The sequence below is a fragment of the Lutjanus erythropterus genome, chromosome 12, assembly GCF_056507025.1.
Source record: "Lutjanus erythropterus isolate fLutEry1 chromosome 12, fLutEry1.hap2, whole genome shotgun sequence".
Taxonomy (NCBI): Eukaryota; Metazoa; Chordata; class Actinopteri; order Lutjaniformes; family Lutjanidae; genus Lutjanus; species Lutjanus erythropterus.
Genome location: NC_139328.1, coordinates 4131391 through 4144617, shown reverse-complemented (window position 1 = coordinate 4144617; position 13227 = coordinate 4131391). Strand labels below are relative to the sequence as shown.

At 40.8% G+C, this 13227-nt stretch overlaps 1 protein-coding gene across 1 annotated transcript; it reads left to right on the top strand.

The window, feature by feature from the left end:
• Window positions 1–4166: 4166 nt before the first annotated feature.
• LOC146317366 (Y+L amino acid transporter 2) lies at window positions 4167–12846 on the top strand. Its single transcript, XM_084733046.1, has 10 exons — window positions 4167–4358; window positions 4645–5169; window positions 7791–7916; window positions 7991–8135; window positions 9326–9449; window positions 9696–9799; window positions 9887–9983; window positions 10924–11073; window positions 12353–12536; window positions 12746–12846. The coding sequence occupies exons 2-10, from the start codon at window positions 4650–4652 to the stop codon at window positions 12844–12846; spliced, it is 1551 nt and encodes a 516-aa protein (XP_084589172.1). The 5' UTR covers window positions 4167–4358; window positions 4645–4649.
• The last annotated feature ends 381 nt before the right edge of the window (window positions 12847–13227 follow it).

Here is a 13227-nt window from a genome sequence, read left to right as displayed (position 1 = left end):
AAGCCTCTCTTTCATGAGTAAAAGCACGCTTCACTCTGTGTGGTGACACAGCTGGCGGACAGTAGAAAGAAAATAGTTCCTACATGAAGCTGCTCACAGCAAGGTCTGTGGATTATCTTGACTAATCAGGTCATGATTTCTGGAAGAGAAACTGCTGTAGAGTGTTTAAATATAAGGTTTTGTGCAGCTTTGAAAGGATTTTGGATCAAGTGCTTGAAACTACTTGACTACCCGAATCATTCGTTTTAGAGAAATAAAATATTGCCGACTTACAGACAGGTGACACATTTTGGAACATGAAACTTTGTTGTGTTTTCCTTAAATTTGTCAACCCTCTGCAGAGCGCGATCACAAAACATAATTTTGGTTGCATATAGCACAATAATATATATTGATTTAATGTGATGAAGAAGTGAAATAATCATTGAGTAGATGTATATAAATATGTAATTCACAACAGCTTCAAGGTGTTGGAAAAGCTTTAAAAGTGCTTGGATTTGACTTTGGAAAAGATGAAGGAACCCTGAAATGTATTTTGAGGGTCATCTAGTTGCATTATGTTCCAGAGAAGTCGGACATCTCTACAGCTGATATCTCTGCAGCTCACACCAAAACAATCTAGATGGATAAATATCACTACAGGGAAGAGGAAAAATGGCATTTTTGATTTCGGGGTGGACTGTTCCTTTAAAGTATAATATAGTCATGAATTAATAATCCTGATGACGTTTACTACCTGACCTACATTAAGTCAGTAGAAAATGCAGAGTCAAATGTTGTGGAAGGACGACTTCAGAGCTAATGATAGCAGTCGGAGTCTGAACAGGCTCGTGTCACTCGGCTGAAGTGTTGGAATAAGTCGTAGTTTTGGTATGGAAAATTTTTGTCCCCGCCAGGGCTCTTTTTTCCCTCCCCCTCTTTTTTACCGCTGAGCTAAAGACAGTGACTGGGCCGTGGAGTAAAGAGGAAGTTGAGATTGTAACAGAACACCCAGAAGGAGAGGGATGTGTGTATGTGTGTGCGTGTCTGCATGTCTTCGTCTAGATTAAAAGTGGACCAAAGTGATCTGCCAGCCATGTTCTTTTGGTCTTCTCAAGTCACCTCTCAGTTTTCTTGATAATGTTCACCGTAGACATGCCGAACTCATCTGGGTGCTTCTGAGTAACAGTTTGTCCATGGGCTCTGTGCTTGAGATGGAAAAAAAAAAGTTTCTCATTTCTGATATGCAGAAGCATAAAATAACTGCAACACACGAGCAAAGTAGATCTAACCTGCTTTGCTTGCAGCAAACCTGTAGCTTCCCTGCAGTCACTCTGCTCAGTTTATCACTCCTGACTCACACAACTTTTTCTACTGTAGCTGTGCTTCCTAACCTGTTAATAATGGCAGCGACGCCTGTTTATAAAATATTTTTCTCTTGTTTTTCTCACATATATACAACATAAGACGGTAGCACCACTTTATCTGTATAAATGGGAGTAATACCTTTTTGTCAGCCATGGGGTTTTTTGTTACTTCATTCATACATGCAGCATATATATGTTCTCTGTGCCAAAATGCATTGCAGGTATGAAACAAGTGATTGTTGTTACTTTCAGTCCTTGTTATGTCTTGTTTGTACATATGTGTTTGCGCACGCTAAATACAAACTACACATTTTTTTCGATTAATCACTGGGTTTGTACCAGAGCTGGAACAAGAAGTTGATTAACTGATTTAAAGAAAGTGGAGAGTATGGGGTTTGGAGTGTTGGTTGGACAAAATAACCAATTTGAAAATGCCATTTTGGGCTTTTTTGACATTTTATAGACTAAATAATTAGTCAGCTAATCATGAAAGTAATTTCTAATTGCAGCCTCAGTCTGCATCGTTTACTTGAGCTCAAGGTGACATTTTGTCCAAATAAGTCAAAAACCCAAAGATATTCAATTAACTAAGAAAAGCAGCAAATATTCACCTTTGAGAATTGGATATTTTGATAATTTTGCATGAAAATAACTGATTAATTAAGTAGTGGCAGATCGATTTACTGACGGTTAATCAATTCATCGTTGCAGCTCTATAGTGTGTATGTCGTGTGCATGTATGTGTGTGTGGTTTGTCATTAAGAGCCTTACTGTCTTCATCACTGCCTTCACTTCCTAAAATGGGTGCTTAAATTAGTAATGTAGCTGTGGCATTTACTGCCCGTACCATTTACAGATTCACCACAGGATAATCTAATGTTCCCATTTCTCTAAATTAATGCACATCATCCTTTTCTTTAAGTGGATGCACGTGTTCCTCATCATTATTTCCAAAGTAAACTGCAGTTCAATAAAGGATGACCTGCGAGAAATGAGCCACAGTAGGTCAATCTTAGCAACAGGAAATGATACACATTGATATAATATCATTTAAATGACAAAGGAAGGCCAGACAAGGTCGATATGCTTTCATAATGTTGGACTTGTATTGCCTTGTTTTTGATAACTGTGCCTCATGTTCTGCTTTTGGTCTCAACCATAGTAACATGCAAAAGCCTTTTACACACATATCAAGTTATCAAGTTATATCAAAGTTGAGTACAAATGCTACAAATTTGATAGCCTAAATATGTTGTAACATATTTTGTACTGTAGATGATAGTTTCATCTTTTATATATATATATTTTCATTTGTGATCTCAATAAGTCATACATTGTTTTTGTTAAGTATTTGATATTCATAGAATTTTATTCTGCAAAATGCTGGCCTAATTTTGTGCCCATGTCATTATCAGTGTCAGTTGATCAAACAATAATATAACGCGTTACATAAAGTTCAGTTGATGTGTAGCTGTGGTTTCCACAGAAACTAGGATTTTTCATATATTGTATCAAACTTCATTAAAATGGGTTTTGTTTTTACTCCGGCCTGCTTTCTTCTTCTTCCCTCTTGATTTCTTTTTATGTAACATCGGTCCGAGGGGCCCCTGGGGTTTGCCTGTGAAATGTTACCGAAAGACACGTAGAAACTACAGTCTCAAAATGACCACAAAGCAAGGCAAAAAGATGCTGCAAAATGCAAAACTGCCACCCAGAGTGACTCAAAAGGGCCACAAAAGTGTGCAAAAAATTTGCATTGAAATTTCAAAATGACCACAGACACAAAGCAACCTGATGCAAAATTGTCACAAATAGCCAAATAGAAAGATGCAAAAGGCTCATAAACCCATGGGAAAAAAAAGAACACAAAGAAAAACAGAATGACTTTAGATACATGAAATCACAGAAATGCAAAATGACTTCAAACATACATAAAACATAACCAAAGAGATGCAAAACAACCACAGTGACAAAGGCTCACAAAACAATGTAAAAACTACCACAAAAGATTTGCAAAACAACTCCAAACATATATAAAACAACTAAAAAGACACATAAAACAACTTCAAAGATACATAAAACAACACCAAAGAGATGGCATACAACTCAAGATATATAAAACAACTACAAAGATTTGCAAAACAACTTCAAACATACATAAAACAACTAAAAAGACACACAAAACTACTTCAAAGACAACAACAAAAACAACAACAAAGAGATGCAAAATGACTTTAAAGATCATTAAAGTAACCAACACGAGATGCAAAACAACTACAAATAGACAGAACAACTTCAAGGATACATAAACAACCACAAAGAGATGCAAAACAACTTCAAAGATAAACAAAACTTCTTCAGAGATACATAAACCAATCACAAAGAGACAAAAAATGACTTCAAAGATACATAAAACAACCACAGAGATACTAAACCCCCCCTAAAACCCAAAGGTCCAAAAGGCTCACAAAGCCATGAAACGACCATAAAGAGACACAGAAGAACCACAGAGAAATGCACAACAACGGATATTAGACACAAACAGTCACTTGTGTCTTTCTCTGAGTATAGCAACCTGAGTGACTGATTGAGATGCAGCTGTTGGGCCAATCAGAGTGCATCAAAATATTCTTTAATGACAGCGTGCATCACTTTTTGGTCCATATCATTGGATCTGCTGTCTGTATCCTGGATGTTTACCCAGAAGCAGCTTGGATCCCTCCGTCGTAGCTGTTGATGACTCCCTGGGGGCGGGAGGGGGCAAGGTCCGCCTGTCACCGAAAATAGCATGGGGGAGGAACACGAGAGTGCGGTTCGCCCGGTGCTGGAAAAACACTTGTTGTGGTTGTGCTTGGTATAGGGATTGCAACATCGACCGTCCTGTTGCTAACACTCAGATGTGATCTCGCCAATGTCTCACTCTCTGGTTCAGAGGAGCAGCGCTGACCTGAGAGACACTCTACGTGTTCGGAGGAATAAATACACCTGTTGATCTTCTGTAAAGTAAATAAAGTAAGTTCATCTATTGTCCTTTTTGCACATTTGGTTTTGTCATAAATTACTACCCCTTACATATACTTTTGTTTCTGTTCCTTGGAAAAATGTTAGTGGGAGACTCGGCCACATGCATGACCTTTTCCTCTTGTGTGCTGGACATTGGAAGCTTTTCAGTTTTTATGTTTGGATATTTTAGACATTAAAGGAAAAGTACACTTCAGAAAATTGTGCCATATTCATATGGAATAGCTGCATTTTGACTATACTTTTTTTGTTCTTGCCCTGTCATCTTCCATATCAGGACTCATGGGGGATCTGAGGCAGAAGATGGGGGTCATGTCTCAGGCGATATGCCCAAGTTCACGGGCTCCGTCTGACGAGGACTTAAAGGCGCAAAATAATGGCAAGGAGGAGAAAATGCAGATGAAGCGAGAAATCTCCCTCATGAATGGAATCTGCCTCATCGTTGGCAACATGATCGGCTCTGGGATCTTTGTCTCACCGAAGGGTGTGCTCATGTACAGCGGCTCCTACGGGTTGGCGCTGCTCATTTGGGCCGTTGGAGGAATCTTCTCAGTGTTCGGGGCTCTGTGCTACGCAGAGCTCGGCACCACCATCACCAAGTCCGGAGCCAGCTACGCCTACATCCTGGAGTCGTTTGGAGGCTTTCTGGCTTTCATTCGTCTGTGGACGTCCATCCTGTTGATCGAGCCTGCCAGCCAGGCTGTGATTTCACTGACTTTTGCCAACTACCTGGTGGAGACTTTCTACCCCACCTGTCAGGCGCCTTACGACTCCGTCCGGCTTATTGCTGCAGCCTGCCTCTGTAAGAAACACTCCTGTGTTGATGCTGAATGAGTGTGTGAGATGAGGATCAGCATATAGTCAAAAACAGATTGTAAGAAGCAGACTTCTCTTGAAACTGAATACGTAAACTCTAGGTTGTGTGTTAGCATCGTCTCCTATGCAACATAAAGCATGCAATCACAAGCGTTTGCACTAAAATTCAGGCAGGGAAAACTGGCTTTATTACCATCTAGTGTTTCAAATTTTCACTCTGATGACCATTTTGGCGTCATCTCAGTCCCTGATGTCAGCTCGACCTCCGTCAATCTCCCCAAGAAGCATTTTTCATTATCAGACAGAAAAAGACTGAAACAGAACACTTAAACTTACACTTTTTAAGATTTTCATGAAATCAAATCCTGTTTTTGAAACTATTTACTTATAACTATTTTTTTTTTTTTTTTTCAGAAATAGCCATTTCATTTATTTCAAACCAGTAATTACCTCTCTGTAAAGTAATTTTCATTGTTAGTGGCAGGGTCCACCACCCCAGGACTGGATTTGAATTGTGTTCATACACATGAGGAAGTCACAAGAATTTCATTGTTGTAGATCTAAAGTGGTTCTTGCATACCCCAAGTGTAAATATGTCTAGTTTATACATTTAATTTTTAAAAAAGTTTAATGTTTTGTCAATCGGTGCGTCATGGCCTACGTCTATGGTTTGGTATCTTGTCCTCTGAATTTTGCTGGTGGCAGAGTGGTGGTGCCTTAGAATGAGGACGTATTTCTACAGAGGGTGTGGGTGCTCTTCTGTAGAGGCCAACACGTTGCACCGCCAAGTTCAACGGTAGATGCCCCTACATCCTACACACTGGTCCTTTAAGTTATTGTAAATGCAAACCCAAAATTTCCACCTGCTGAAAGTCCACATTTAAAGTGTGAATTTTATTTATGTAGCCCAATATCAAAAATAACCATCTATACATCATATGACACGCTCATATACCTATTATTTGGATAAGGAAAAACTCCCCCAAAAATCCCTTTAAGAGCAAGACTTTTATTGTGAAATAGTCACAGGGAATTTGTTAGTCAGTGTTAATATTCATTATTACCCAGGGGTTCTACCCACTAAGTATGACATTGGCAAAAACAAGTGTGGTGTTATAACACGTAGTTATCCATTCATCCCACTGCCAAACTCAGTAACCCTGTGTGTGTGTGTGTGTGTGTGTGTGTGTGTGTGTGTGTGTGAGGGACTGGCATCAGCTATAGTTAGACCACCGGTCCAGTCCTGTAAAAATACCCCCGTGGTTTACAGTCTGGCTTTGTGCTGAGAAAAATGTAGTTAGCAGAAGTGGTATTTAGGTTAGAGAGCAGCGACGTCATGAGTCATGACATGAGGCGCCAAGTGAGTTTCTGTTTCTGAATGCGGTTTGACTGTATGACACAAAGGAGATGACTGGCGATCTTGGCACCTGAGAGATGGCAGGCTGCAGCTTGTTCTGGCTTGATATTTCATAAACGGCTTATCTTTGTCTGCTGTGCAAATGACGTCCTTAATTTAGAGGCAAGAGGGACAAAAGGGGCACCAGTACAGAAGCTACGCAATGAACTGCTGTGGACAGGGTCAGCAAGAAGAGGTGTTTTAGCCACTTAAAAATCTAAAACAAAAAAAGTACCCTATATATTAAGAATGTTTGCACCACTTTACTTTGCTGTCAGACAGCCTTTTCTGACAGGAAACCACCTTTATCAGTCCCTCCAGGATTTCACAGGCCTTTCTTGGGAAGGTTGTGGCCTGAAATGGCTGATGTCAGTACAGCTTTTCTTAAAAAAAAAAAAAATTAAGTGCCTTTTTTGCAATGACATTGTGGGAGCTTGTGAAAATTGCAAAGGAAAGTTACACATTTTTTTGTATTATTCATTAGAAAATAGAAGGCAATTTGTTCCAGAGAGAACAAAACTGCACTGAGTGTTTTAACTAACCTTAACTAACTGTACAAATGATTTTAAAAATGATTGCGTTGACTGGACAAAATTGCAGGTTCATGCAGAATTCATGGGGATGGGTTGAATTTGCGTGAACTGTTGCAGTCACAACATTGCAGCTTCCTGGAGGGGCTGCTTTATACAAGCCAAATATCGCTCTCTCCAAACCAACCAAACTCAATAGAAAAAATCAATAATTAAACTTTGCAGAACACAGGAGCTGCTGGACTCCCGCTGCCTTGATGTGTTAGTTTGTTTGTGTTATTGTGTGACTTCAGTGAATCCAGACTATCCTTTTTAATCAAACCAAGAGATCAAGGCTGCAGGAGATCAGCAACTCCTGTGTTCTACATGGAACCAATTTTTTCTATGCAGTTTGGTTGGTTTGGAGAGAGCGATATTTGGCTTCTAACAGTGGTTTCCCATCAGGGAGGGCTGTCTGGTGATCTCAGGTTTCCCCATAATCTCAGGTTTAAGTGGTGAAAATATTATAAATAGAGAGTATTTTTAAACTGATATAGATCTTTTTAAATGCGTATTTTCCAAGTGGCTAAAATATGTTTTGTTGCTGACCCTGTCCATAGTGGTTTATTTGACCTATCGCTTTAACATCTCAATCACACAGAGGAAAGTTCAGTCATGGTCTTATTCCTGTTTTTTTTCCAGGTATGCTCATCTTCATTAACTGTGCCTGTGTGAAGTGGGGGACTCTGGTGCAGGACATTTTCACATACGCCAAACTCATGGCGCTCTGCCTCATCATCATTGTAGGAATCCTCAAAATATCAGCTGGTAAGATTACGTATAAGTATGAATGCATCAGAGGAAACATCACATGCTCAAACTTCTGACTGCTCTTTGTGCAGGAGAAACAAAGAGCTTCGAGAACCCGTTTGAGGGCTCCTCCACAGATCCTGGGGCCATAGCTTTGGCCCTCTACTCAGCTCTGTTCTCCTACTCTGGATGGGATACGCTCAACTTTGTCACCGAGGAGATTAAGAACCCAGACAGGTAACACGCACATATAAAGACAAACGAGAAGAGAGTGTGGTGGTTCTGTGGTGATATGTGGTCATATGACTCTACCCTCAGCTCTGCGGGGGATTTTTTTCACCATCTGTGAGTTCATTGTTTTGGTTTTGTTCTTTAAGGTTTTGTTTCAGTCTCACAGCTTTCAGCAAGCTCATTTCCAGAAACAGAAGGCAGCTGTTTTTGGCTAAAACACCTGTATGCTACCTGCCAAGCAAATGACGGTTAGCATCTAGTTGATAAACATAGTGGAGCAGTTAGCGGCTAAAGAGCCAGATATTTCCTTCAAGAGTTGGTGGAGACCAAAAACAGAGCAAAAATAGTGTATGTACTTAACTTTAGGCGATTGAGAATACAACCAAATGCTAATGTTGCTCTATAGCTGCTGGATGTGTAAATTAGTCTGACTCACAGGAAGTGAGCTGCTGGAATAAGTCTGCCATTGGCTGACTATTTTAGTTGGCATTCTCCTCCTTACGCGATCTGCATGTCGTCCCCGTCGCTAACAATCTACACAATGAAAATGGCAAATTAACGTTAGCATATGAACAGAAACATGCTAACAGCTGTTACCTTTTCTTTTGAGGGGGATTTAGCCATTTTAATCACCTCACCTCCCCACATGCAAATGTTCCTGCAAAACCCCTGACCACCCTTTTTTGCAGGGGTATCTTGAGGTTAGCGCCACCCACGGTTTAGCACTGCCCAAGATTACTGTGATTGGTTTAAAGAAACGCAGACAAACTAGAGCAGAATGATAATGGGTCTCCAACACTGGAGAGAGGTCTTGTTATGCTAAGCTATATGTAAATAAGTGACTGTTTGCTAACATGTTAGCATTATAAACTTAAAGTCCCAAAAAAAGATAAGTTTGAGAGTATATAGATTCTGTATTTCCTTATTATAACTTTTTTCCAAATGATGACATGGTCACACATGCATAAAATTAACATTGGTGATTATTAGTGTCCCATTTACTTCCATCCATTGTGAGTGAAGAGCCAAATAAAATCTTAGCTTCCGGCTGCAAAGCGTGGAGGTCAATGTTAGTGAAGTTTGACCAGCGATGTCGCAGCCTAAACCAAGTAGGCGCAAGTAGGTGTGTGGTTGACCTGTTGCGGCATGTGTGACCATGTCCTGAAAAATAGTTGTTGTTGTTGTTGTTGTTGAAGGAATCTGCCCCTGGCCATCGCCATTTCCATGCCCATAGTGACCATCATCTACCTGCTGACCAACGTGGCATACTACGTGGTTCTGGACATACCGTCTCTGCTGGCCAGTGATGCCGTTGCTGTGGTAAGACGCCAACAGTCACCTGAGAGACATAATTCACCTCGCTGCTAAGTATAGTCTGTTTAGAAATGGATGACCCCAGACATTTAGCACTCTGACTTCAGACACTCAAGTGTAAGTTGCTGGAACGATGTCAGTGAGTGTGGAGTAACGTGTGGTCTGGGGCTCTGCTGAAAACATTATGTGATCAGACCTCTTCACCCGGAGTGTGGAGTTTGTGACAAACCGTGTTAATCTGACCCCCCACAGACATTTGGGGATGCAGTCTTGGGGCCGTTCAAGTGGATCATCCCCATTTCAGTGGCCATGTCCTGCTACGGAGGACTCAACGCTTCCATCATAGCTGCCTCTCGGTAATCAGGAAATACTGGACTGGACCGGTGGGCTCGTATCACGATGAGTATTCTGCTAATAACTTTCCATCACTGTTGCTCCTGCAGGTTGTTTTTCGTCGGGGCCAGAGAGGGCCACCTCCCCAACAGTCTGAGTCTGATTCACCTGGAGCGCTACACACCCATACCTGCACTGCTCTTCAACGTAAGGACCGTTTATACTGCTCTGAAATACAAATGAACATATTACAGAATCTCACTATCTTAAGATAAGATTTTTCCAATTTGGTAACACAGGAGAAAATCAAACTTGCAAACGTAGTTTAGCAGCACTTAAACATGGAAATTACTACAAGAGTAATGTCGCTTACCTCTTCCATGGAGTGCAACAGTAAAAGGGAAGAGGTAAGACGGGAGACGCCCCTTTAAAGGAGGGGGGGGGCAAAAAATTAACGCAGGAGAACAGAAACTGAGACTCAAACATTCCACATATTGACTGCGGGTTCCTAAAGGTGTCAGGTTATAACTGAAGCAAATTTCATATAAGTATTCAGTGTACTGCTGTGCATTTGCCTCTGATACATAAGTCTATTTTTTGGAAATTTTTTGCCTCCAAATGCTACATTTAGCTAGTCAGTAAGTTTATTTAAGATTTTGCGAAGTTATGAGGCTTTTGTAATAAACTTTTCTGTCTTCAGATAGGATGGGATCATTGACACAGGGACTGTTTATCTGTAATATCTTTTTTCCTAACACTAATTACCATGGTTACAAAACATTAACTAATTAATTAATTCAACCTTTATTTTAATGTGGAAATACATTAAGCTAGAGACCTTATGTTGCTGATTAAAACAATGAAATAAAAGCTCCGAGACACAGAAAACACCAAAGAGAAACTTCAATAAAAGTGCCAACAAGAGATAAAAAGCAATAAAAGCCACAATAAATAGATAAATAAATAAATAAAAGGGTCAATAATGAATAAAAACAGCCTTAAAACAGTTAGCAAGTTAAAAAGCTTCTGTAATACAGGCCCAGATTCTTCACGTTAACAAAAGAAAAATGTGCAGGAACACATAAATATATGGACTCATGCTCTGGTGGAATAATAAATGACTTGTCATTGTTCTGTGTGGTTGCAGGGGTTGATGGGTCTGATCTTCCTGTGCGTGGAGGACGTGTTCCAGCTCATCAACTATTTCAGCTTCAGTTATTGGCTCTACGTGGGTCTGTCTGTGGCCGGACTCATCTACCTGCGCTTCACTCAGCCAAACAGACACAGACCTGTGAAGGTGCTGCTTTCATCACTCTTCACATTCATTCATGGTGTTTATGTGCACAGACCTAATGTTAGTCAAGGCAATTTTATTTTGGCTATTGAGCCCAATATCACAGATCAAAACTTGCCTCGAGTAGCTTCTGTAGAATATGACACCCTCCATACATACGGCAGAAACTTCCCCTAAAAGAACTTTAACTGGGATTAAAGGAAGACACTAGACATGATGTGTGTACAGAATAGATCACAGTGTATACAGATTATCATGCAAAAGTACACATATATGCAGACTGTAAAACATAAATGAGGAGTATGGACAAACTCTCTGACAAACAAACACACACAGAGAGAGAGAGAGAGAGATGTGATAGCATACAAACAAATCTCCCAGGGGATGACCGTCCAGATCCAAACATCTGGATGAGAGGTCCTGGGACAGGCGATGGTCGAGCAGAGAGGAGCGTGGGTGGAAAGAAAGACAGACCAGAGGGGGAAAGAAAGGACACACACAGCCTGGAGACATATGGGAACCAAAAACAAAACATGGACACACATGGAATATAATGCTAAAGCTTTTTCAAATATTAAATAGTACATCTACAGTTACTTTGCAACATGTGCAGAGAAATTCAGAGTCAAACTCTTAAATGTCCAGTGTGTCCAAGTTTAGATTTACAGGGATTCATTAGCTGAATATGGCAGGACTGGAATGTAATCGGGTGTCTCTGTAGCTCAGTCGGTGGAGTATTTGCCCCATGTACTGAGTTGGATTTCAGCCTGCACCCCTTCACACTGCCCCCCCTTTCCTGTCTTCCCCACAGCAATCCTATCAAAATAAAGGCACAAACGCCTGAGAAAATACTTGGTATGGAATATAAGATTTATAAGTATGTTTTCATTAGTGTATAATCACCTGGAAAAAAGGATTGTTGTCTTTTTGTTAACTTAGAATGAGCAGTTTATATCTACAAAGGCTGTGGTTTCTCTTCCATGGAGGCCGCCATGTTGCACCGCCATGTTTCTACAGTAGCCCAGACCAGACAAACCAAACACTGGTCCTAGATGTGAGTTTTACAGCCACCGTAGTTTTTCCTTCCGGCTTGGAAGAAGAGGGTGAAACAAGTTGTTCACCACTAGATGCCACTAAATCCTACATGCTGCTCCTTTAAGGCTGTGCAAAAAAACAAAAATGCTAGTCTGCAATATAGAATAATTAGAATAAGAGTTAAGACAGGAATTTTCTGCCCCAGTCTTCCAACTAACCAGTTCTGTGTCTCTGTCTCTCTCCACAGTTGACCTTGTTCTTCCCCTTCATCTACTGTCTGTGCAGCCTGTTCCTAGTCATTGTCCCTCTGTACGGAGACACCATCAATTCTCTCATAGGGATTGGCATTGCACTGTCTGGGGTGCCGGTCTATTATGTGGCCATTTACCTGCCTGAGGAGAGGAGGCCCAAATTCCTACGCAAGTTAAACGGTAAGTTTTAGTCTCAGATATAAAGAAAATGCAACATTAGAGTGCAGTGGGAAGATTGTTGTCATTTTATTTAAGATTATCAGTTAATCACTGCCCTGTGTTTGTTGAGAATTGCAGCATTAATCATTTTGGATTATCAGAGTGATCTGTGACTGACCTCTCCACTCCTTCTGTCTTTTCCCACTCCTCCCACATCCTCCCTCCTGCAGCCTTCGCCACCAGATCCACACAGATGCTGCTCTACTGCTGCCTGACCGAATTCGACAGCGACGCAGACACAGACGTGCAAGCAGGCGGCAAAACGCAGTGAGCCGCAGACGAGGCCCCTCCGTCGTTCATCGGCCAGCTTTCTGCCGGAGGCCTCGGTCTCGTCCGCATGCTGACGTTCACGTTCCCCCCATAGAACACAGAAAAACAAGCCCTTTCATGGACAGAGTGGCGAGGCACGGCCTCACAACATTTGTGAGGATTACTTCTGCCAGGTCAAGTTAAAAAAAGGCCTGACATCTCAAATGACTTACCACGAAGGAGCAGGCAACTTGAGAAACTGCAAACCGCTGCTTTCTTCAAGAATATTCTCTAAACTTTTCTACAGAGTTTAAAGGAATGTCTTCTGTGAGGATCTAATGGATCTAATTCTATGGAAAAAAAACATTTATCTGATACTGACTTTGTTTAAAAAAATAAATTA

Bases quoted from the DNA above. Each gene is read 5' to 3' on its own strand.
- LOC146317366 (XM_084733046.1), top strand. From the start codon at position 4,650: ATGGGGGATCTGAGGCAGAAGATGGGGGTCATGTCTCAGGCGATATGC. The intron at 9,984-10,923 runs GTAAGGACCGTT...GTGTGGTTGCAG, and splicing joins TACCTGCACTGCTCTTCAAC to GGGTTGATGGGTCTGATCTT. The intron at 12,537-12,745 runs GTAAGTTTTAGT...TCCCTCCTGCAG, and splicing joins ATTCCTACGCAAGTTAAACG to CCTTCGCCACCAGATCCACA.